Raw genomic sequence first — 25,112 nt, 5'->3', positions numbered from 1 at the left:
CCCCACTGACATGACCACACCCCTCCCCTCACTGACACGCACACACCCCTCCCCCCACTGACATGACCACACACACCCCACTGACACGCACACACCCCTCCCCCCACTGACACACGCACACACACTCCCCCCCCCACTGACACGCACACACCCCTTCCCCCACTGACTTGCACACACCCCTCCCCCCCACTGACTCACGCACACACCCCTCCCCCACTGACACGACCACACACACCCCACTGACACGCACACACCCCTCCCCCCCACTGACACACGCACACACCCCTCCCCCACTGACACGACCACACACACCCCACTGACATGCACACACCCCTCCCCCCCACTGACACGCACACACCCCTCCCCCCCCACTGACGCACACACACACACCCCTCCCCCCCCACTGACACGCACACACACACACACACACCCCACTGACACGCACACGCACCTCTCCCCCCACTGACACAAATTTTATTTCAAATTTAAAAACTTTGATTTAAAACTGCTCAGTGATCCTGTGACACGTGCATGTGGTGTGTGTGAGACGTGTGTGTGTGTGTGAGACGTGTGTGCGTGTGAGACGTGTGTGCGTGTGAGACGTGTGCGTGTGAGACGTGTGTGCGTGTGAGACGTGTGTGTTTGTGAGACGTGTGCGTGTGAGACGTGTGTGTGAGACGTGTGTGTTTGTGAGACGTGTGTTTGTGAGACGTGTGTGTTTGTGAGACGTGTGTTTGTGAGACGTGTGTTTGTGAGACGTGTGCGTGTGAGACGTGTGCGTGTGAGACGTGTGTGTTTGTGAGACGTGTGTTTGTGAGACGTGTGTGAGACGTGTGTGTGTGAGACGTGTGCGTATGACTTGTTATCGTGTGTAAGGAGTTAGACTGTCCCTCGTCTCTGACGGTGAGGTTGTTTATCTTGTGTTTACAGAATCAGACCTTGAGACACGGAGCAGATAAAAACCTTTTGCCTAAACTCACACTCAGACTTCTCACTTCTGATTGGTCGATTAACGTCACTGTAACTGCGGCTTTAAAGTAATTGTTTCTATAGTAACAGCTCGGTTATAAATTCTCACACAGCTTTCTAACAATACTTAACCTTTTATTTCTGTAGAAACTCTGAGCTGTGTGTGTGTGTGTGTGTGTGTGTGTGTGTGTGTGTGTTTAAAATACACAACACAGCAACTTATCAACTATTACAGTATTTATTTATGAATAAACGTCACGTTGTACGTTTGTTTATTCGGTTGTAGTTGCAGAATCGAGTGAGTTCCTGTTGTCTCTTCGGTTCTCGGTTATAAACAACGTTTCTTCAGCGTCTCACAGTTAATAAGCAAAGCAGTGGAAGCTGCTCTGACACTGGAGACTCCTTCCACACACACACCTTTCACACAAAACTTCACCACGTCAGGTGTTCATCCTTAGCGAAGCTCTCCTGAACACGTCCCTGTGAACACACTGTTACTATGGTAACGATAAGGTGTCAGAGTGACTCATTAATCTAAACCTGCTTTAGAGCTGCTGTTGGAGAGAATTAATCAACCCCTGAACAGCAGGACTGTGTGATGTACAGCTGTGATCTCAGCTGAACATGTCTGAGATGTTTGAGATTTCTGAACACAGTTTGGGGTTTTGGTTTTTCTGAAGGTTAAATTAAACCTCTGAATTCGCCAAACCATGTTTTCTTCCCACTCTAATTCGGTGTGTAAGTCGGTGTGTAAGTCGGTGTGTAAGTCGGTGTGTAAGTCGGTGTGTAAGTCGGTGTGTAAGTCGGTGTGTAAGTCGGTGTGTAAGTCGGTGTGTAAGTCGGTGTGTAAGTCGGTGTGTAAAGTTCTGTGTGTAAAGTTCTGTGTGTAAAGTTCTGTGTGTAAAGTTCTGTGTGTAAAGTTCTGTGTGTAAAGTTCTGTGTGTAAGTCGGTGTGTGAGTCAGTGTGTGAGTCAGTGTGTGAGTCAGTGTGTGAGTCAGTGTGTAAGTCAGTGTGTAAGTCAGTGTGTAAGTCAGTGTGTTAGTCAGTGTGTTAGTCAGTGTGTTAGTCAGTGTGTTAGTCAGTGTGTTAGTCAGTGTGTTAGTCAGTGTGTTAGTCAGTGTGTTAGTCAGTGTGTAAGTCAGTGTGTAAGTCAGTGTGTAAGTCAGTGTGTTAGTCAGTGTGTTAGTCAGTGTGTTAGTCAGTGTGTTAGTCAGTGTGTTAGTCAGTGTGTTAGTCAGTGTGTAAGTCAGTGTGTTAGTCAGTGTGTAAAGTTCTGTGTGTAAGTCAGTGTGTAAGTCAGTGTGTAAGTCAGTGTGTAAGTCAGTGTGTAAGTCAGTGTGTAAGTCAGTGTGTAAGTCAGTGTGTTAGTCAGTGTGTTAGTCAGTGTGTAAGTCAGTGTGTAAGTCAGTGTGTAAGTCAGTGTGTAAAGTTCTGTGTGTAAGTCAGTGTGTAAGTCAGTGTGTAAGTCAGTGTGTAAGTCAGTGTGTAAGTCAGTGTGTAAGTCAGTGTGTAAGTCAGTGTGTAAAGCTCTGCTGCACACCAAGTTGATGGGTTTTTGTGGATTTAGATGCGTCTGCTCTCCTGTGTCAGTTTTTCAGCTGGAGATCTGGAGAACATTTCAGTGTGCTCTCATCCAGTCCACTGGACACTCAGTTCAGAAACAGGGTCATGTTTAAAACGTGGTCATCAGGTTCATGTTGGTCCTTTTGTTTAAGTGATATTTTTGTTTCAAGCTGTTTCTTCTTGAGAAGCTTGTGGTGGATCTGATTCAGAGAGATGGATCCTCTAATCCCATTAAAGCCTCACAATCAGATTTGTTAACAGCACAAACAAGATGAATTGCAGTGCTGGAGCCAGATGCCTCGATAGGTCATGTGTACGGTCTCCATGGTAACGCCGGGTCATTGTTACTGAGCTGGAGGAGGGATGAAGAGCGAGAGAGAGAGAGAGAAAGGAGAGGGAGAGATGGATGGGTTAATGTTGTCTCTCTCTCTCTCTCTGTGTGAATATGATGACAGCTTGTGCTCTTTAGGCATCAGTCTGCTTGTTCTTCCTTGTCCTGCTCTCTTCCTCTGCATGTTCCCTTGTTCGTCCTGTGTCTCCTGTGCTGATGGTGAGACAGTATACGAGGTGAACTTGTCCTGTTTGTTGTTGAAATATCAGTCATGTAAATGTTTACTGTAAAAACACACCGTTGATGTTGAGAGAGGAAAAGAGGAAGTGAAGTGGTGACCTGACCTACAGCTCAGTCTGGGTTTGTCTCTGTCTCTCTCCGTCTCTCTCTCTCTCTGTCTCTGCCTCTCTCTCTCTGTCTCTGTCTCTCTCCGTCTCTCTCTGTCTCTGCCTCTCTCTCTCTGTCTCTGTCTCTCTGTCTCTGCCTCTCTCTCTCTCCGTCTCTCTCTCTCTCTGTCTCTGTCTCTCTTTCTCTCTCTCTCTCTCTGTCTCTATCTCTGCCTCTCTCTCTGTCTCTGTCTCTCTCTCTCTCTCTCTCTCTCTCTCTCTCTCTCTCTCTCTCTGTCTGTAAACGAGTGTTACAGAGTGAGTTCATATGGTGTCAGTTTACTGGACTCACTGCTTCAGTTCAGTGAGAATCACTATGAAGATGGAGATGAAGATCTCCACATCGTTTTCTTTGCTCTCATGTGATGGGATGGGATGTGGGATGGTGGGATGTGGTGTGATGGGGTGATGGGATGTGGGGGGATGGGCTGCGGGGGGGGGATGTGGGGTGATGGAGTAAGCAGGTCGTCGACACACCTTTTCTTCTTTTTTTTTGAAGTGTGTGAGCAGTAAGAGGTGTGTGAGCCGTAAGACGTGTGTGTGAGCCGTAAGACGTGTGTGTGAGCCGTAAGACGTGTGTGTGAGCCGTAAGACGTGTGTGTGAGCCGTAAGACGTGTGTGTGAGCCGTAAGACGTGTGTGTGAGCCGTAAGACGTGTGTGTGAGCCGTAAGACGTGTGTGTGAGCCGTAAGACGTGTGTGTGTGAGCCGTAAGACGTGTGTGTGTGAGCCGTAAGACGTGTGTGTGTGAGCGGTAAGACGTGTGTGTGTGAGCGGTAAGACGTGTGTGTGAGCAGTAAGACGTGTGTGAGGTGCTGCTTTGTGGAGGTTTTATCCTTTTGTTTATTCCTCAGTTCTTTTTAAACCCCACACACTGATGCTGTTTGCCCTCTTCTGCATACCTGAGCTCACATCCACACGTGACTGGATAGTGCTGCTGTGATTGACAAGGGAGAGGGAGTAAGCCCCGCCCACAGAGAGCATGGCTAGTTTCAGTGTAGTGTATGGTTTACTTTAGTGGGTTAGAACCTTCACTGGGTCAGTTTCAGCCTGTGGGGTCGATGCTCCTGAGCTTTCAGGGGTAATTTAGTCAAAAATATAAAATAGCTGAAAATTCACTCACCTTTGTGTCTGTGTGCATCAGTACATTGAGTACTTTGAGTTACAACATTGAGTTACCGTCAGACACTCTGTCTCTCTCACACACACACACACACACACACACACACACACACACACACACACACACACACACACACAGTGTAGTGATGTGCACTGAGTTGTCTCCGTCTCTTGCACTGTGTGAATGTGGCATCTCGGCCTGCTGACCTCAGCACTTTCCTTTGTGTGCTGTTCCTTCTCTTGCTGAAGGGATTAACCCTGGAGTGTGTGTGTTTGCGTACGTGTGTGTGTGTGTGTGTGCGTACGTGCGTGTGCATGCATGTGTGTTCCCAGCACACACCCACACACAGGAGTTGACCCATATGTTCACTCCATAGTATTTTAAGTGTCCCTGTGTTTAGAACATCTCCTGTAACACACCATGATGGGATTTTACTTCATTCTGTCGTCTGTTTGGGGTTCAGTACGTTTGTCTTTACTGTGTGTGGTGTGTCACTGTGGGTTAGGGTTTCACTAGGTTTCACTCTCTCTCACACTCTCACTCCCTCCCTCTCTCCCTCCCTCCCTCTCTCTCACACTCCCTCTCTCTCACACTCCCTCTCTCTCACACTCCCTCCCTCCCTCCCTCCCTCCCTTGAATTGAATTGTTTTAGAACATTCCTCTTTCAGTGTTGTTGTGTTTCAGAACATTTCACATTCTCTGAGAAGCTGCTGAGTTTGTGGTGGTTTTGTTTTCATTTCTGCATTCTGCAGTTTTTTGTGTGTTTGTTTCTGTGTGTTTGTATGTGCTTGTGTGTTTTTGTGTGCCTTTGTGTTTGAGTAGTTGCGTGTTTGTGATCAAATCAAATATAAATAATATGAAGTGTCCATGTGCAGTGTGTGTGTGTGTGTGTGTGTGTGTGTGTGTGTGTGTGTGTATAAAGTGCACTGTACTGTGCAAGTCCAGAGGTCAAGTGTCACAGTGCAAAAAGAAGGGTGTGTGTTTGTGTGTTTGTGTTTCTGTCTGTTTGTGTTTGTGTGTTTGTGTTTCTGTGTGCTTGTGTGTTTGTATGTTTGAATAGGGTTTTAATAGTTTAGCTTTTGTTAAACACACACACACACACACACACACACACACACACGCACACAGAATGAATGTATGAACCGATGGTTTGTGTTTTTTGTCTGCAGCTAATGGCAACGAGAGCACAAAGTATAAAGGAGATCGACCGCCCTGTGGCCCCTCTCGTGTCCTTCACGTCCGCAAAGTTCCCCTCGAGGTCTCTGAGGCTGAAGTCATCTCATTAGGAATCCCGTTCGGCAAAGTCACCAACCTGTTAATGCTCAAGAGCAAAAACCAGGTGCAGTTAAAGATCATTACATCTTGCTCTGAGCTCTCATCTAATACTACTACTACTACTAATAATAATAATAATAATAATAATAATAATAATAATAATAATGTCTTGTGATTTTGTATTTATGGTTTAAAAATTATAAAGATGTTTAAAAAGTTGCATCCTTTTAACTCAACTTTAATTATGTAGAAATAAATAAATTTAAAAAAAGTAAGAATACAATATAACATAATTATTTATTATAAATGGTCATTAATATAATTTAGAAATTAATGAAAATTAGGGGGAAAAAAAGTTAAACTTTTAATACAAACTAAATTTGAAGTGAAATTAAACGGGGACACGGTGTCTTAGTGGTTATCACGTTTGCCTCACACCTCCAGGGTCGGGGGTTCGATTCCCACCTCCGCCTTGTGTGTGGAGTTTGCATGTTCTCCCCGTGCCTCTCCCTTTCCTCCCCCGGTCCAAAGACATGCATGGTAGCTTGATTGGCATCTCTGGAAAATTGTCCGTAGTGTGTGTGTGTGTGTGTGTGAGTGTGTGTGTGAATGAGTGTGTGTGTGTGTGTGCCCTGTGATGGGTTGGCACTCCGTCCAGGGTGTATCCTGCCTCGATGCCTGATGACGCTTGAGATAGGCACAGGCTCCCCGTGACCAGAGAAGTTCGGATAAGCGGTAGAAGATGAATGAATGAAATAAAATATGAATGAAATAAATGATTAAACTTTGACATAAAACCTTTTAATAAATAAGTAAATAGTTTAAACCCAATGTCGACGTGATGTACTGTATAGATTTGGATTCTGACTGATTTCTTCAGCTTTATTTAATAGTGAGTGAATTTCAGGATGCAGCTCCTGCTTAGTTGTCTAGAACAATATTTTAGTATATCGTGCAAAAGTTTTCACCCCCCTTGATTTTTTTTTGGTTGGAAATAAAAAAGATAGACAATTAAAGAGTGAACCTAAGAATCAGCTTTAAAGACATCGAGAAGAACCAAAAATCTCTTAGAGGAATAAAAGTGGAATAAAAGCCCATGTTGATAAATCATGCAGCATTTCACTTTTAATAATCTGAGATTTGGTTCGTTTGTGTTTCTTACAGTAATGATGATGAAAAATCGAATTCTAAGACGCTTCTTGATATTTTGCTCTGAAAGCTCGTTTCAGCTCGTTTTTTTCCCTCCAGGCTTTTATAGAAATGGCTTCTGAGGAATCAGCGATCACCATGGTGAACTACTACACCACAGCCACGCCACACGTCCGCAACCAGCCCGTCTACATCCAGTACTCCAACCACCGCGAGCTGAAGACTGACAACCTGCCCAACCAGGGGGTGAGGACCGTCCATTGGCTCTGACCTTTAACCTTCTCACACGGTCACCATGGTAACGAGTAGCTTCGGTCACACCGACGGGCTCCTTTTAGATTCCATCCTGGAGGGCAATTAGGCAATGTGATTATCTGATAGGATGTGGAGCGAGCTGCAGACTACATTTACATAAATCTGAAGTGACCAGGACAATGGAGTGGAATTGATTGAGAGATGTTCTGTGTGTGTGTGTGTGTGTGTGTGTGTGTGTGTGTGTGTGTGTGTGTGTGTGTGTGTGTGTGTGTGTGTGTGCGTGCGTGCGCGTGCGCGTGCGCGTGCGTGTGCGTGCGTGTGTCTGTGTGTGTGTGTGTGTGTGCGTGTGTGTGTGTGCGTGTGTGTGTGTGCGTGTGTGTGTGTGCGTGTGACTCATCGTCTGAGAATGAAATAAATCTGCACCATGTGAGCTGCGTTTCCTTTATGGCCTGTTTGGATTCTGTTACTAGCTCTGTTTAAAATTTGTTTTAAAGTAAATATGGAAATGAGTTTGACAGGGAGTGAGAGAGGGGGAGTGAGAGAGGGGGGGAGTGAGAGGGAGTGAGTGAGAGAGGGGGAGTGAGAGAGGGGGAGTGAGAGAGGGGGAGTGAGAGAGGGGGAGTGAGTGAGAAAGTGACTGAGAGAGGGAGTGAGGTGAGTGGTGGGGGGTGAGAGAGGAGGGAAGTGGGAGTGACGTGAGAGAGGGAGGGAGGGAGTGAGAGGGGGAGAGAGAGAGAAGCAGGGAGTGAGAGGGAGTGAGTGAGAGGAGAGGAGAGGAGTGAGAGAGAGAGAGAGGGTGAGGGAGAGGGAGTGAGGGAGGGGGAGTGAGGGAGAGGGAGTGAGGGAGGGGGAGTGAGGGAGAGGGAGTGAGGGAGAGGGAGTGAGGGAGGGAGGGAGGGGGGAGTGAGGGAGGGAGGGAGGGGAGTGGGGGGAGTGGAGGGAGGGAGGGGAGTGGGGGAGTGAGGGAGTGGGGGAGCGTGAGGGAGAGGGAGGGAGTGGGAGAGGGAGAGGGAGTGAGGGAGTGAGGGAGAGGGAGTGAGGGAGAGGGTGAGGGAGAGGGAGAGGGAGTGAGGGAGAGGGAGTGAGGGAGAGGGAGTGAGGGAGAGGGAGTGAGGGAGAGGGAGTGAGGGAGAGGGAGTGAGGGAGAGGGAGTGAGGGAGAGGGAGAGGGAGTGAGGGAGAGGGAGTGAGGGAGAGGGAGTGAGGGAGAGGGAGTGAGGGAGAGGGAGTGAGGGAGAGGGAGTGAGGGAGAGGGAGTGAGGTTGAAGGTTCATTGTCTCCTGACACACAGTGTTGACTGTCCTATAGAGAACTCAGGCCACACTGCAGGCTGTGAACGCAGTGCATTCTGGGAACATGACGCACTCGGCGTCGGCCAGCGACAGCAGCATGATGCCTGGTCAGAGTCCTGTCCTGCGCATTATTGTGGAAAATCTCTTCTACCCAGTTTCTCTGGAAGTTCTTCATCAGGTAGGACGGCGTCATGTCCAGTGTCATGTCCAGTGTCATGTCCAGTGTCATGTCCAGTGTCATGTCCAGTGTCTCACAAGTGCTTCTGTCTCTGTGTCCCATTTAATACACGAGGAGCATGAACATGTGTCACGGTTCATCTGTAAACACACTCACTACAGAGTTCCTCAAAGTAATCAGCTTCAGGGAGTTGACAGTAACACACACACACTCTCACACACACACACACACACACACACACACACACACACACACACACACACACACACACACACTTTTTTACTGACAGTTTAAGAATGTCTGTCTGAAATCAAACCCTGATGTCCACATCCACTTAATAGGACACACATTTTCCCCCTCCCCTCCCCTCCCCTCCCCTCCCCTCTCTCTATAATCTCTCTCTCTCTCTCTCTCCTCCCTCACTGTCTCTTCCGCTCATCCTCCACCCCTCACCGCCTCCTACTCCCCCTCTCCCTCTCTCCCCCCCCCCTCACTCTCTCTCACTCTCTTTTCTGTCCTCGTGTAAGATGAGAGATGGAGGTATAAATATAATATTCTTTATATTTGTGTTTATACATTTGTACATTCATGTAAATCTCCAGTTAAACATCTGCAGTCGGAGTGAACAACAAACTAACTGTGTGTGTGTGTGTGTGTGTTTGTGTGTGTGTGTGTGTGTGTGTGTGTGTGTGAATAACTCTAAATTTTGTCTTGCTGTCGTCTTTCTCCCTGCTGTAGATCTTCTCTAAGTTTGGAACAGTTCTGAAGATCATCACGTTCACCAAAAATAACCAGTTCCAGGCTTTGCTTCAATACGCAGATCCTATAAACTCACATCACGCCAAACTGGTGAGTCCCGAAAACGTCTCCTTATCGATTTCTCTGTCTTTGAGGAGGAGCTGAACATGTGTCTGGGTGAAAGAAGAACATCTGGAAAGTTTTTCTTGATGTTCTTGTGGGTATCTGCTGTGCTTCTTCCTCACTCTGGTCCTCTGCAGTTTATCTCCTGACCCTGGCTTCGTCGTCCATCACTGTGGCTTCAGGTTTGTAGGGTGATAGTTTCTGGGCCTGAAAATCCCTCAGCATTCAACATCTGTAGCTTGGTCCTCTGAATGAGCGGCGTTCTGCAGGACTCCCTCACCCCCGTGATTAATTTGTCAGAGCTGAGGATATCTAATGAACACTATTGAAGCTGTGAGAGGAAGAGAGAAAGGCGGCGTGTGCGTAATTACTCCTCTGGTCTGCGGGTGTTATCTATTGTGCTGCTGCCATGTCGCGTTGCTTCGCTGCACAAAGGAGATGTTTCTTCATGTTGCTGGAGGAGGCGGAGCTCCAAAATCCTCCTTTTCCTAAATTACTGAGTAGAGATGAGAAGAACAGAGAAGAAAAACAAAACGCAACAGCAGCTAGGAAGGAGGAGAGTTTTTTCCACATCGCTCACGTACCTCTCTTTTGTCTCTCTCACACACACACTTGCTCTCACACACACACACACACACGCGGCTCTGCACACACCACGCGCGCGGCGCACACACCACACCACACACGCGCGCGCACACACACACGCGCGCGCGTCACACACACACACACCACACACACACGCGCGGCGCACACAACACGCGCGCGCCCCACACACACGCGCGCGCACACACACAACGCGCGCGCACACACACACACACGCGCGCGCCACACACACACGAGCGCGCGCGCGCGCGCGCGCGCGCGCGCGCGGCGCGCAACAACACCACACCCGCGCGCGCACACACACACACACACACACACACACCCACGCGCGCAAACACACACACGCGCGCACACACACACGCGCGCGCGCGCACACACACACACACGCGCGCGCACACGCGCGCGCACGCACACCCACACACACACACACGCGCACACACACACACACGCACACACACACGCACACACACAACCACACACACCAACGCGCGCGCGCGCACACACACGCGCACACACGCGCGCGCGCGCGCACACACACGCGCGCGCAACAACACGGCGCGCGCGCACACCACACACGCGCACGCACACACACACGCGCGCGCGCGCGCGCGCGCGCACAACAACCACACACACACGCACACACACGCGCGCGCGCACACAAACACGCTCGCGCACACACACACACTCTCTCTCACACACACACTCTCTCTCTCACACACACACACTCTCTCTCTCACACACACACACACACACACACTCTCACACACACACACACACACTCTCACACACACACACTCGCTCTCACTCTCTGTTTGGTTTGTTTCACCTGATGACTGTGTAATGATTCGGATTTGATCTGCTCTTTCTCAGGTTTATTATAGATGTATAACAGCAGTGTAACCACACACACACATACACACACACACACACACACATTTTATATTTTTATTACTTTTTTCTGATCTGAGTGTTTTGTGTGTCAGACTTTAGATGGACAGAACATTTACAATGCCTGCTGCACACTGCGCATCGAGTTCTCCAAACTCACCAGCCTCAACGTCAAGTACAACAACGACAAGAGCCGAGACTTCACACGACTCGACCTGCCTTCAGGAGACGGACAGCCCACGATGGAGCCTGCAATGACTGCAGCCTTTGGTAACACACATTACACACACATGCATTACACACACATTACACACACACATGCATTACACACACATGCATTACACACACATGCATTACACACACACACACACACACACATTAAACACACATGCATCACACACACACATTACACACACACACACATTACACACACATGCATCACACACACACATTACACACACATGCATTACACACACATGCATTACACACACATACATTACACACACACATTACACACACATGCATCACACACACACACATGCATCACACACACATTACACACACATGCATCACACACACATCACACACACATGCATCACACACACACATTACACACACACATTACACACACATGCATTACACACACATTACACACACACACATTACACACACACACATACATTACACACACACATACATTACACACACACACACACACACATTACACACACCAGTTCTACTGTTACAGTATTAAATCAGTATATATAAATTATAATGTTATTAAAAAGATTTAACTCTATCGCTTCTCTCCTCCATGTTCTTCTGCTTTATCTCTTTCTTTATGCTCCCTCTTTCCCTCAGTGTCTCTTCACCATGGTGATGTTTGAAATCAGCTGTACAGCAGCTCAGTGTAGAATAAAAAAATCACTAAGTAGAATTCATGCTCTTCCCTCTGCCCCATCAACCCCTCAGTCAGTGTTCACACACGACTGTTCACTGAGCTTTAGTAAAGACCCTGTGATGTGACCGAATCACTCGGTCAGTCAGAACACCTTCAGGGTTCTAGATTATAGTGAGGGATGATGAGGTTCTCACTGGGGAACAGTTCTAGCAGCCATTTGTGGCTCAAACTCTGCTGCTCTTCTTCTCCATCTGGCAGCCATGGTGGCAATGTTCTTTCTCACCCACTGCCTTCTGAAACTGACAAATCTGTATGTAGCTCTTGTTACGCACACACACACACATACACACACACACACACACACACACACACACACACACATACACACACACTGAAAGAGCAGAGACAAGGCCTTATCTTTGGCTTTCACACACTAAATGAGGGTCTGAGTGGGCTGGAAAACAGCATGAGAATAGATTGTGTGTGTGTGTGTGTGTGTGTGTGTGTGTGTGTGTGTGTGTGTGTGTGTGTGTGTGTGTGTGTGTGTATGTGTTTTATGGTGGAGGTGGTAGATCCCTCAGCTCATCCACCCATCTTGTCTGAGACCCTGTAAATCACGGATGCTGTCTGAAGGGAACAGGCGCTGTAGCTGCTGATAAGCTGTGTGTGTGTGTGTGTGTGTGTGTGTGTGTGTGTCCAGTGTATAAATCTGGCCTGATTAATCATCCCTGTGTGTGCTCAGGACTGTCAGTGAGCTCTGTGACGTAGAGTCACAGTAAAACATGTTGAGATTGTGATTTACTTTATCAGCGAGTCGTCGTTTTTCAGCCTGCTGCAGCGTCACGATAAACATTTCAACTCCAAACAGCGACGTAAACAAAAACACAAACTAAATAAACACCTAAAGGTATAGAACACAAAGTCCATGGGAAAATATCTGAGAACAGGGAATCACGTTCACGTCACCTCTTTATCCTGTAATTAAATGTCGTGTTAAATCTGCTGTGTATTTAAGGTGAGTTTCTGTAATAAACTCTTTATTTACTAATAAACAGGAGCTTATATCTGAGCTCTTACACCTGAGACTTACAGTACAACATGTTATACACAGAATTAACACATGAACTGAAGAGTAAAACAATCCAACACTGAACTTCTTTTAGCTTTAAGGTCAGTTTTGTTCCCTGCTTTTTGCCTTAAAGGGACACAAACTTTTCACATTTTTTACATATTCAAATGGGATGTATTTTCCAGCTATTTGTAAAATAAAGGTGGACGTGATCCAATTTCTCAGATAAAAGTGTTCGAAGGAAAAATTCACTTTAAGGGAGGAAAAAAAAATTTGAATAAATTTCTGAAAGTTTCTTTTCCGAACATAAGTTTATTATTTTTATATGAAACTAGAGCTCACACGACACACTTTACTTTCCTGAAACTGAAACTAAACTGAGATTTAATTAAAAACAAAACAAAGAGATGATAATAATGCAGGAGGAACACACTGATGACTAAAACCTGCAGCTTTTACCTAAACATCATCACAATAAATACAATAAAGTCAATATTAACCGAATCTACAGCTTCGTCTATAAACATTCACAAACTTTATTCCGGTCTTTTCTGTTTGTAAGAGGATCAGATAAAATTTGTGATTTATTTATTAGTGTTTTTCACTCTGTGTCTCTGCATCATGTCAGTAAAGTGTGTGTGTTTGTTAGGAATCTAAATCACACACACAGAGAAATAACTGCAGTGATTCGATACCAGTTTTACTGCTGAAAATAAAATCATCAAATAAATAAATACATGCGTGCATTTGTGTGTGTGTGTGTGTGTGTGTGTGTGTGTGTGTGTGTGTGTGTGTGTTATAGGGGCTCCTGGCATCATTTCCTCACCCTACGCCGGGGCGGCTGGTTTCGCTCCTGTCGGTTTTCCTCAGGCTGCAGGTAAAAATGAACACCACACTTCCTCTCTGCCACCACCCCCCACCCCCACCCACTGCAGACAGACGTACAGCTCTAACGCTCAGAGCTTCAGTATGAACACGTCCTCACGTTAAGTGTGCGGATGTGTGTAATGATTGTTCCAGACTCTAAATCAGTGTTTTTAACGACACGAGTGCGACTCATTTACTGTAAGAATTGGTTATTGATTTAAAATAAAGCACTAATCACGAACAGCTGGCTATCGAACATTGTATAAATCCAGAGGTGTATTCGACACAGATTAAACGACTCGACTCGGCTCGCTCGGGTTCACTACACATTCCGAGTTCACTCAGATAATAATTGTGAATATTTCTGTTAATACTTCTTAAAAAACAAGAATTGTTTCTCCACATTGTCATTCCTCTGAATCTTTATTACAATTCTCTTAGCTAAAAAAATGTACACGACTCTTTTCTATATATAAACTCCAGTAAAGTGAAGATGTTCTGGAGGCATGTGTTAGACCTTTATATCGATATACGACTCTGTTTAGAGCCGATTAGAGTTACAGCTCATGAAGCATTAGTGCATGGTTCATGTTCATAAGAACACAGTAGAATGTAAAATGCTGTGATGGTTATAACACACACTTTAGGGTTAATGTCAAGATAAGGTGTTCTAGTGGACGGTGTCATTGCTTATGAACAGATTACTGTCATGTTTTTCTCGACTCCGTGTGCTGAAGGACGTTAAAACGCTTTTGTTCTGTTTATTTATGTTATAACGTATTACTATATTATAATGTTTACTAAAGTGTTATGAGATGTAAAGCATGCAGTTATAACCACCATACAGACCATAGCATGGTGACTTTATCACATGCTGTAGTTTGTTTTAAAGACAGACAAACTACAGCATGTTATAAACACATTATGAAGTCTGAACTCATAGAAAATGTTTATTTGTTTCAGGTTATTTGGGTCATTATTTAGACAGGCAGTGAGTCCATAGAAACTTCCTCCTCATCCTCTTCCTCTTTTTTCCTCCTTCTAATTATTTATTAATAATTTTCTCAGATTTTCACTGTATAGAACCTGAACCATGAAGTTTCTGGTCATCTGTCATCATCCATCAGAAACATCAGCACTTCATGTTAAATCCAGACTGAAGATTTATTTACTTTTGGACGTTCTTCTCCGTCCCTGTCTCTAACTAACGCTGTGTGGTGTGGTTGTTGTGATGGGTGTGTCTGTCTCTCAGGTCTCTCCATGCAGGCGATGCCCGGTGCTCTCGGACCCCTCACCATCCCCACGTCAGCTGTAGCCGGGCGGATGGCCATCCACGGCATGCCTCCCACCGCCCTCCACTCTGTTCTCCTCGTCTCCAACCTCAATCCTGACGTGAGTGACTCCGCCCACAAATCCCACCCTGAGTTTTACCTTGAAACCCCCTTCAGTGTTAGATCAGTGACTCATTGACATTAAATCACCGTGTTTTAGTTTTTACTTCATTTTATTCTTCCTGCTTTAGAATTGTAGACATTATTAACATTTAAACCGTGAGGGACTGCAGGAGGTGTCGGATACATTAACATGGATCTTTAAAGATTCATAAAATCTGAAATATTGCTGCTGCTGCTGCTTAAACGCCTAAGTGTAATTCTGTCCTTTTTTCTCCTGTAGAGTATATCACCACATGGACTGTTCATCTTATTCGGTAAGAACAATTTTATTATTCTCCTAAATCAGATCTGGTGAAGGTTGTTTTTATGAAGGCAGAAGTGGCCGAGGAGATGGAGGAGTCATTTCCTCACCAACACTGCAGTGAGATTGTTTACAGATACAGAATGGCTCTGTCCGTCATATGAACACACACACGCGCACACACACACACACACACACACTTTAATAAATGTCAGCGCCTGAGTTAGTCAGATGGCATGAATGATTTTCCTGAAGATGTTCCCGGTGTTAGTGACTCCTGTGTGTGTAATAAAGCAGTGGAGACGACGTGTATTTCTTTGTGTTGATGTACAAACGCTCTCTCGAGTCTATTAACATACAGAAAATGACTGAAAGTCTCTCTTCCCATCAAACAAAATTACAATATAATATGGGAACACACTGTGAAGTCAAAAAATACTGTGAGATATAAACTTATTAAAAAATAAAACCGGCAATAAAAATGCAGGAAATAATATCAGCTTCTGCATGAAAGTATGTCAGATTAAAATGAATGTGTAGAATAACGCAGAAATGTGTCGGTGACAATGGAAATAAAAACAGATTAAATATCATGTAACTGAACATTAATTAGAATGAAGAAAATTTGTTGTTTTTGTGTCATGAACAATTTTATTTTTTAATAAACGCTAAGATGCTTCAGCTAACAGTGATTCAGAGTCTGGTTCTAATGTTAATGCTAACGCTAGCCTTAATGCTAACGCTAGCCTGCTAACGCTAGCCTTAATGCTAACGCTAGCCCTGTTAATGCTAGCATTAATGCTAACGCCAGCCTTAATGCTAAGGCTAGCCCTGTTAATGTTAGCATTAATGCTAACGCCAGCCTTAATGCTAACGCTAGCCTGCTAACGCCAGCCTTAATGCTAACGCTAGCCCTGTTAATTTTAGCATTAATGCTAACGCCAGCCTTAATGCTAACGCTAGCCCTGTTAATGTTTACTGCACCACACACTAAGCTGCTGTTGATGTTTATCTCTGTGATGATCGAATGATGAAGTTACACACAAAACATCTGGATTATTTATTAGTTATTTATCATAAACCATTTGTTCTTTACATTGGGTTTGTTTTTAAGTTTTGTACAGTTTTGAAGCAGAAATGTTTTCAGTCCAAAACCGTATTACATAATGACATCATTTCAGTCTAATTATTACTCAACTTCATTTGACGTGTACACAGATGAAAGGAGACCCTCATCATCTTCCTCAGTTTGATTTGTCCTGATCCTGTGATATTGTGTATATAATGTGTGTGTGTGTGTGTGTGTTAATACAATCTTGTCTCTTGTGTGTGCAGGAGTGTATGGAGATGTTCACAGAGTTAAGATTCTGTTCAATAAGAAAGAGAATGCGTTGGTGCAGATGGCGGATGCGACACAGGCCCAGCTCGGTGTGTGTTTAATGTACAGGTTGATGATGGAGTCGGTGTGATGATGATGAAGATTGTTAATACAGTAGAAGAATAAACACGTTTGTGTCTCTGCTCAGGTTCTAAGTCTTTAACTCTCTTATGTTTATGACCAGCGATGAGTCACCTGAACGGTCAGCGTTTGTATGGCAGGGTGATGCGTGTCACCATCTCTAAACACCAGACGGTGCAGCTTCCTCGTGAGGGTCAGGAGGATCAGGGACTGACCAAAGACTTCAGCGGCAGCCCACTGCATCGCTTCAAAAAACCTGGATCCAAAAACTTCCAGAACATCTTCCCTCCGTCAGCCACACTGCACCTGTCCAACATCCCGTAAGTGACACAGACACACACACACAGACACACACACATAGACATATACACACAGACACAAACATAGACATATACACACCCATAGACATACACACACACACACACACACACGGACACATAGACATATACACACATACACACACACACACAGATACATAGACATACACACAGACATACACACATAGACAGACACATAGACATACACACACACACACACACACACACACACACACAGACATGCACACAGACACACACATACACACACACAGACACACACACACACAGACATATACACACAGACACACACACAGACATATAAACACCCATAGATATATATACACACACACACAGATACATAGACATACACACACAGACATACACACACACAGACACACACACAGACATATATACACACACAGACACGTAGATATATACACACACACACACACACACACACACACAGACATGCACACAGACACACACACATACACACAGACATAGACACACAGACATACACACATAGACAGACACATAGACATATACACACACACGTACACACACACAGACACACATACACACACACACACACACACACACCCAGAGACACACAGACATACACACACACACACACATAGACACACACACATAGACATATACACACAGACACACACACATAGACATATAAACACCCATAGACATACACACACACACAGACACATAGATATATACACACACACACACACACACAGACATACACACACACATACACACACACATACACACATAGACATACACATACACACACATACATACATACACACACACACACACACACACACACACACACCCAGAGACACACAGACATACACACACACACACACATAGACACACACATATACACACAGACACACACACATAGACATATAAACACCCATAGACATACACAGACACATAGATATATACACACACACACACAGACATGCACACAGACACACACACATACACACAGACATACACACACACATACACACATAGACATACACATACACACACATACACACACACATACATACACACACACACACATATACACATAGACACACACACACACACACGTGTATATAAATATAACCACCAGAATGAAGAATTATTCCAATACATTTCTCTTCCATTTTTTCAGACCTTCTATTGCAGACGACATGTTGAAGGATCTGTTCTCCAGTACAGGATACACTGTTAAAGCCTTCAAATTTTTCCAGTAAGTTTTCATCACTGAACTGTCTGTAAATGTGGAACTTTCTCTTGGATGTTTGTTCTGATTCTGTAGCTTTGGTGCGCTCTCTCTCTCTCTCTCTCTCTCTCTCTCTCTCCCCCCCCCCCCCCCCCATCAGGAAGGACCGTAAGATGGCGTTGATCCAGCTAGGCTCAGTGGAGGAGGCCATTCAGGCCCTGATCGACCTCCACAATTATGACCTGGGCGAGAACCACCACCTCCGAGTGTCCTTCTCCAAATCCACCATCTAGCAGCGTTCTCTCAAACCCTCAGCTGTTCTGTTCACGGGTTTAAACATGAGAGATGACGCCTGACTGATGAACCTCTGTAACTAAAGACATGATTTAATATAAAAAACTTTAATAATGAAACGTAGACAAAAAAACAAGAGACTTTGGGTAGTTTTAGATCTTCTGGGTTTTAAAGTTCTATAAGGAGTTAGAGACTACTATATGACCTTCAGGTAGAGCGAAACTGAAGGTTTTTTTTTTAAAGCTGGAGAAATATAAGCTTTGGTTTAATGCGACAGAGTTCCCGTTTGTATCTGATTTATCTGGCAGCCGTTGCAGCACAGCCATGGTTTAAGCCGAGCTGCAGCAGAATCTTCAGATGGAGAGAGAATGATCTCTTTTTTGACTTTGCTGGAGAAGTTTGGAGATGTTTGTTGTGAACGTGGACGTGAACATGGATGTCGATGTGCCTGTCGTGCTATTTAACTGTTAACGTTTCACCCAGGTGCTCCATCCAGCTTTCAGAACTGCAGCCTCACTGGATAGGCCACGCCCTGTTTGAATGTTCCTGATGTCATCACAAGGTGCCGCTGGGTAAAAACCCTGTAGCGACGTTCCCTCGCCACTGAGAGCTCTCTTTTACGTAGCAGTAAAGTGTCTGTGTGACGGATGGGGAACAGTTCTGACACTTCGTCATACGTGCTCGGGATCTGTGAAAACATCCTGAAAGATTTTTTTGTTCTCCTGTGAAATGGGTTTCATTTTAATTAAAAAAAAACATCAAACGATGAGACTGTTGTGAAACGTGTGTCGCCTGGTCTGGACCGCTCGGACACTCGTCTGTGATCAGCTGAGACGTTTTTATAGACCTCAACGTGCACGATCATTCCAGGAAAGCATGTCCAGCTGTCAATCATGCTAGAACACTCCAATCAGCAGAGCCCGGCTGTCAGGAAGCCCCGCCTCCTGTCGTTTAATGTCATTTTGAATGTGAATCATGTAGCCCCCCACCCCAACCACCCCTCGACGAACAATTAGCTGTGCTTTCTGGTTGCTGATTGATTCCCTCTCCATTCAGTGTCCCTCGTGTAATCAAATTCTTTTCCTTTTAACTTTTATTATTGTTTTTTTTTAATTCTTTTTTTTTCCCCAGGTTGCATCAGAATCAGATCAGACCTGATTTGATGGAGCATTTCTCTCTCTCTCTCTCTCTCTCTCTCTCTCTCTCTCTCTCTCTCTCTCTCTCTCTCGCCTTGCTGTCCCACCTCCACATGTCCAAATCTAAAATAAGAAAAGGCAAAAAGAGAGAGAAAGTGCATCTTTGCGGCACAGGGAGAAAAGCGCTCCTTAGTGAAACACACTGGTTTTAATGTCATCCTGTTCCTAGTGTAATTAAATTAGGCCATGGTTTCAATCAGGGACAGAAAACCGTGAAAGATCAAAAGTTTCTGTGTCAATTGTGATTAATAGACGTAAAGGAAACAGAGCTGCATCCTGATCCTGAAGAAACACCAGCCTGCAGGGTTGCCAGGTCTCATAAACTGCGTGCGCTGCAGCACTAATGAGCACTAACCTGATTCTGAAGCTGGTCAGAAGTTTCGGTCACTATAGTAACAGCTCATTCACAGGCAGACAGCAGACGATGATTAAACGACTATAACGACATTTTCTTTAAGGAGACTCATAGAACATTTATGGAAGGAGTCTCCAGTGTCAGAGGTAAAGCTGTACCATTTTCCACATCTTTTTATGTTGTTCAGCAGTAAAAAAAAAAAAGAACGCAAGGAGTAAAATCGCACCTGGCAACCCTGACTCAGCACACCCTCATCCTTAACACAGGACTCCGGGTCAGGAGCATTCCGTTAGATTAGATAAAGATCAGACTGCTGGTTCTCAGGATGCAGGATCAGATTTATCACCAAGCCTTAAAATTCCCCACAGAGAGCCACTAGATGGCGCTGCTCCTTTTTCCTGAGTAAATTCTAATTCAAAACAAAAGGAAAAACATATATATATATATACTCGGATCCCAGGACAAGGGACATGTCTTGTCTGTTTTATTTATGTTTTTACTTTTTTTTTTTTACCTGAAGCGATCGATTCCACCCTTCACTCACGCTTCTCAATAGAAATTGAATTTTTCTTTGAAGTTTACAGTCTTACCTAAAGCAAAACTATTCAGGTCTATTTATCTTTAACGATTGTCAAGATTTTTTGGAGAAAAAAGAAGTTACTTATTTTTGGTAATTAGTTCTTTTTTATGGAGAGAAACAAAACAAAACAATGGAAAAAAAAAACACTCACCGGGTTTTTGTACCACTATAATCATTCATGACATTATGGTGAAAAGAAAAAAAACATCATATTTACTGTGTATTTACTTCATTTTCTTATTATGTGCCTTATAATGTGTTTATAATCAAAATAGGTTTTAGAAATATTACCTAAGATATCTTAAGTACTATTTTGTGCGATTGGTGAGAGGGTTGATTTGTTGATTTTTATTTGTAGCTTTTTGTTTTCTTGTAGGTTTATTATTTTTTTTAGATGTGTATTTTTGTGGGGACTCAGTATTGTGTGTTGTTTTTATTTGAATCATAAATTAATGTTTGGTGCTTTTGAAGGCACACTGGAGAAATCAGAGCGAACAGTTTGGTGTAAAAATGCTTGGTGTTATGCTGTGGGTCTCCTCTGTTTGTGTGTGTGTGTGTGTGTGTGTGTGAGAGAGAGAGAGAGAGCGAGAGTGTGTTTGTGTGTGAGAGAGAGTGTGTGTGTGTAAGAGAGAGAGAGTGAATGAGTGTGTGTGAGTGATTGTGTGTGAGTGTGTGTGTGTGAGTGATTGTGTGTGTGTGTGTGTGAGAGAGAGAGAGAGTGAGTGAATGAGTGTGTGTGAGTGATTGTGTGTGTGTGTGTGTGTGAGAGAGAGAGAGAGAGAGAGAGAGAGAGAGAGAGAGAGAGAGAGAATCTCTGCTTGTTGTCTCTGCATGATGAAATGCTGTGAAATGACGTTTCCCTGCTCAGGATGTTTAATCCCTCTCTTTAAATCCGTAGCTCTAAAAGAATCGGCTCACACTTTTACCCAAAATCCCAAAGTCTTTAAAACGTATTCAGCATCCAGGAGTGTGTCCTTTTGTTTAACAGTTGAGTACAAAAGTTTGCAGATTTTTCTTTTCTTTTTCTTTCCCCAAACTTAACAAAAGCCAAAATGAAAGACGTGAAAAGACGACAAGCCGAAACACAACAATATTAAACAGATGATGAGGCCAAATATTAGAGTAGAAGATGGAATTAGTTATAAAGGAAACATGTTCAGAAAAGGGGGCACAAACTTTTGATCTGACCTTTTCCCCTTTTAATATTTGGCTCTTATGCCACACGTACTGTGGGGTTGTGTGTGATGCCACAACACTGAGGTTCAGAGTGTAATTAATTTCATGACTTTGGTGCTCCTGGTGTTCAGTCAACCTTGAACCCTGCAACACAAACTGCCCCATCTGTGTGACTAAACTGTGTTTTAGACAAACTGCCCCATCTGTGTGACTAAACTGTGTTTTAGACAAACTGCCCCATCTGTGTGACTCACGTTATTTCTATAAAGTCTGTAGTGACGTCGGAGGTCTAAGTTTCCTGCTGAACTCTTCACGCTGTGCTTCACTCAGCTCTGAACACAGAGTGCTGTACTGCACGTTACGGCCGTGAGGGTGCACAAACTTTTGCACTCAACTGTTTACGTGCTCAACAGGATGTGACTGAAGGGCAGTTAATTTTCTCTGATATTTAGACATTTGGGCTCCTGTATGTTACAGTAGGCGTCATTTTCTGTTTAAACATCTAATTACTTTGAGATGAAACAGCATTCAGCAGCGACCACCTGATGATTCTAATGATCTGAGAGTTAAGGTGTGTGTGTGTGTGTGTGTGTCTGTGTCTGTGTCTGTGTCTGTCTGTCTGTGTCTGTCTGTCTGTGTCTATTTTGGACTTTTCTTATTTACTGTATCTTATAATCAGATTTTAGGGATGTGGCCTGTTTTGTGCTCTGTAGTGATTATTTTTTTTGTTTCTTTATATATTTTTCCCTCTTATTTGTAAGGATGTGAAACTGGATAAAGTTTGCTTGGTGTGTGTGTGTGTGTGTGTGTGTGTGTGTTACTGGTGGTGTAAACGGCGTGACGCTGTATGCTGTATCCGTAAAAGCTTTTCATTTCCACACAGGAGAAAAAGCCAGACTTGTGATATTTAACGAGGCACTAAAAGCAGTTCACATTTTTCTCTCCATCACATTCTTTCATTTTCGGATTTATTTCTCAGCTAAAACACAGATTTCACTTCTGTCTTTTGACTCAGGCAACTTCGTCCCGTGACGTCCGACACGTTCCTGTTCAAATCCGCCTTCGGTTTTGTTTTTTTCCCCCCGAATAGTTTTTATATCGAAATTAAACACACAAATAATGCAGGACCAAAGTTTATGTGCCTTTCATCCATCTCTCGCTCGTATGTGTCACTTTCTTCCTGGATGTAGATCAGAAATCAGAACCAACATCTTCCCCGTTTGCGTTGTTGCAGCTCCACTGAAGTGTCTTTGTATTTGTTGGGTTTTTATCTTTTTCCCCTCAAACAGAAGGTGAAGCCATATAACACATCACAGCATCATAAATAATCCCCCATGAACGAGCTCCTGCACCGATACTCAATGTTTCCTTCATCATTCCCTCAAATCTGCTTTTTACTTGTTCATGAACAAAGTGTTAAGTACGGTTAAGATTTCCATGACAAAAAAAACCATAAGATGGAATATTCATCTCATCTTTACGCAAATTTAATTACGAAAGCTTTATTATTACCAAAGGACTTTTAACTCTAATTGGATCGATTTAAACTTTTATTTCTGCAAGCGAGTAAATGGCATTTTATAAAGAGTTAAATTACGGGTGTGATGGACGTTTTTGTGCTTTTATTCTAAAACCTCAACAGTTTGTAATGGTGGAATATTTATTAATGAATAATCACCTGCTGTGGGCGGGGTCTCATTAGTCATGAATATTAAATATGGAATAAATTATACGACTCCAGTCATGATGACGATGATGCATTATTTGAGTGTTTTATGGAACGTTGTTGTGTAATCGATAGAAAAACGCACAAAAAATGTGTTCACATGCAAAAGTGACTTCTGTTGCACTGGAGAAAAGGATTTAAGCTTTTTCTGAGCTTAAAGTTTTAGCCATTATGACTTTTATTTTTTATTTTCTCCTTTTTTCGGTCTCTAAATAATCTGAGCTATAGTTGTTACTGAAATTGTAAATGATTTCGCATTAAAACGAGGGACATTAAAACTCAGGCACGACGCACAGAGAAAGTGCCTGCAGCGACCTCACCATCCTCAGCTGGCCTTTAAAACCCCAGTTTCTATCTGCTCATGATATTAATATGAATGTTCCACTACCAAAACAAACAAGTGCTTGTAAATATGTGCTCCCTTTCGGTTTAGTTTTTGTTTAAACCTGGCCAAAAAAAAAAAAAAAAAGTAAAAAAAACAGCTAAAATTTAAAGGTTTCTGGGAACAAGATACAACACACCAGTCGATTATGAAATGTTTTTTTATATTTATGGAAATTCACCATGTTTTTTTTTTGTCTTCTGTATTTTGATATTGCAGCAGGACCAGCTTTTATTTGTAAAAGTCGTTTTTTGTGACGTTTGTGAGGAAAAGGATGGAGAGACGAGCGGATTCAGTTTGATGTAATAAAAATGCAAATAGAAGATTAAACTATTAAAGAAACATATTTTTAAATTCTTTTGCGGTGCATGGTTGATTTGGATTTTTTTTTGGTGTGTTTTTGTATTTTGCTGGAAGAAGGTTTTTTTTTTTTTAATTGCTTATCTATTATGCATAATCCTTATTAGATTTAAAGTTGTTCTTATTATTACTCAGAATCTCTGCTGATTTTTTCCTAATGGACTTTAATTGTAGCATGCCTTGAATAAATGTCATGACACCTGTACTTTCCTCAGTTCTCTGTCTCTTGGTGCTTCTCCCTTTGGGTTCTGTTCTGACCCTCCACACGCCTGCAGATGCCTCCAGTACCACATTAACCTGTCAGATTATTAGCATTCATTTATTCATATTAAAGTGTGTTTCTGACAGATACACACGGCTTTGCTTTTTCAGGTCTGCACTTTAAATCAGACTGATTTGTTGAAGCTCCTCCATTCTGTCGTTGGTGGTGGTACTGGAGAGGAACCCGGGTTCTATCTTTCTACCTGCTCTGTTCTCTAACACACACCTCCAGCCAGCTGTAACACTCCTGCTCAGGTGTTTCCTGTCCTAACAGCCACGTTCACTTCCTCCTCTGTTCTCATCATCACGCTGCGACCGGCTTCACAATGGAGCTTTTTTCTGCCAAAACTAATCATATGTGATGGAGC

At 43.8% G+C, this 25,112-nt stretch overlaps 1 protein-coding gene across 4 annotated transcripts in view; it reads left to right on the top strand.

The window, feature by feature from the left end:
• ptbp3 (polypyrimidine tract binding protein 3) overlaps nt 1-24,688 on the top strand; it is a 44,417-nt gene extending 19,729 nt beyond the window's left edge. For 3 of the 4 annotated variants that reach the window (XM_027162535.2, XM_027162534.2, XM_027162536.2), the window contains 13 exons: nt 5,542-5,711; nt 6,896-7,042; nt 8,359-8,520; nt 9,259-9,369; nt 10,968-11,142; nt 13,645-13,719; nt 14,962-15,101; nt 15,384-15,417; nt 16,740-16,832; nt 16,967-17,183; nt 18,364-18,441; nt 18,575-21,461; nt 22,587-24,688. In XM_027162535.2, coding sequence (XP_027018336.1) covers nt 5,542-5,711; nt 6,896-7,042; nt 8,359-8,520; nt 9,259-9,369; nt 10,968-11,142; nt 13,645-13,719; nt 14,962-15,101; nt 15,384-15,417; nt 16,740-16,832; nt 16,967-17,183; nt 18,364-18,441; nt 18,575-18,707 — 1,535 coding nt within the window. In that variant the 3' untranslated portion in view covers nt 18,708-21,461; nt 22,587-24,688. Of the gene's footprint in view, nt 1-5,541; nt 5,712-6,895; nt 7,043-8,358; nt 8,521-9,258; nt 9,370-10,967; nt 11,143-13,644; nt 13,720-14,961; nt 15,102-15,383; nt 15,418-16,739; nt 16,833-16,966; nt 17,184-18,363; nt 18,446-18,574; nt 21,462-22,586 lie in introns of those variants that run through there. The other variant, XM_047804821.1, reaches the window with a different exon arrangement.
• The last annotated feature ends 424 nt before the right edge of the window (nt 24,689-25,112 follow it).

The sequence above is a fragment of the Tachysurus fulvidraco genome, chromosome 20 (genome assembly GCF_022655615.1).
Source record: "Tachysurus fulvidraco isolate hzauxx_2018 chromosome 20, HZAU_PFXX_2.0, whole genome shotgun sequence".
NCBI lineage: Eukaryota > Metazoa > Chordata > Actinopteri > Siluriformes > Bagridae > Tachysurus > Tachysurus fulvidraco.
This window is presented reverse-complemented; position numbering and strand designations above follow the sequence as displayed.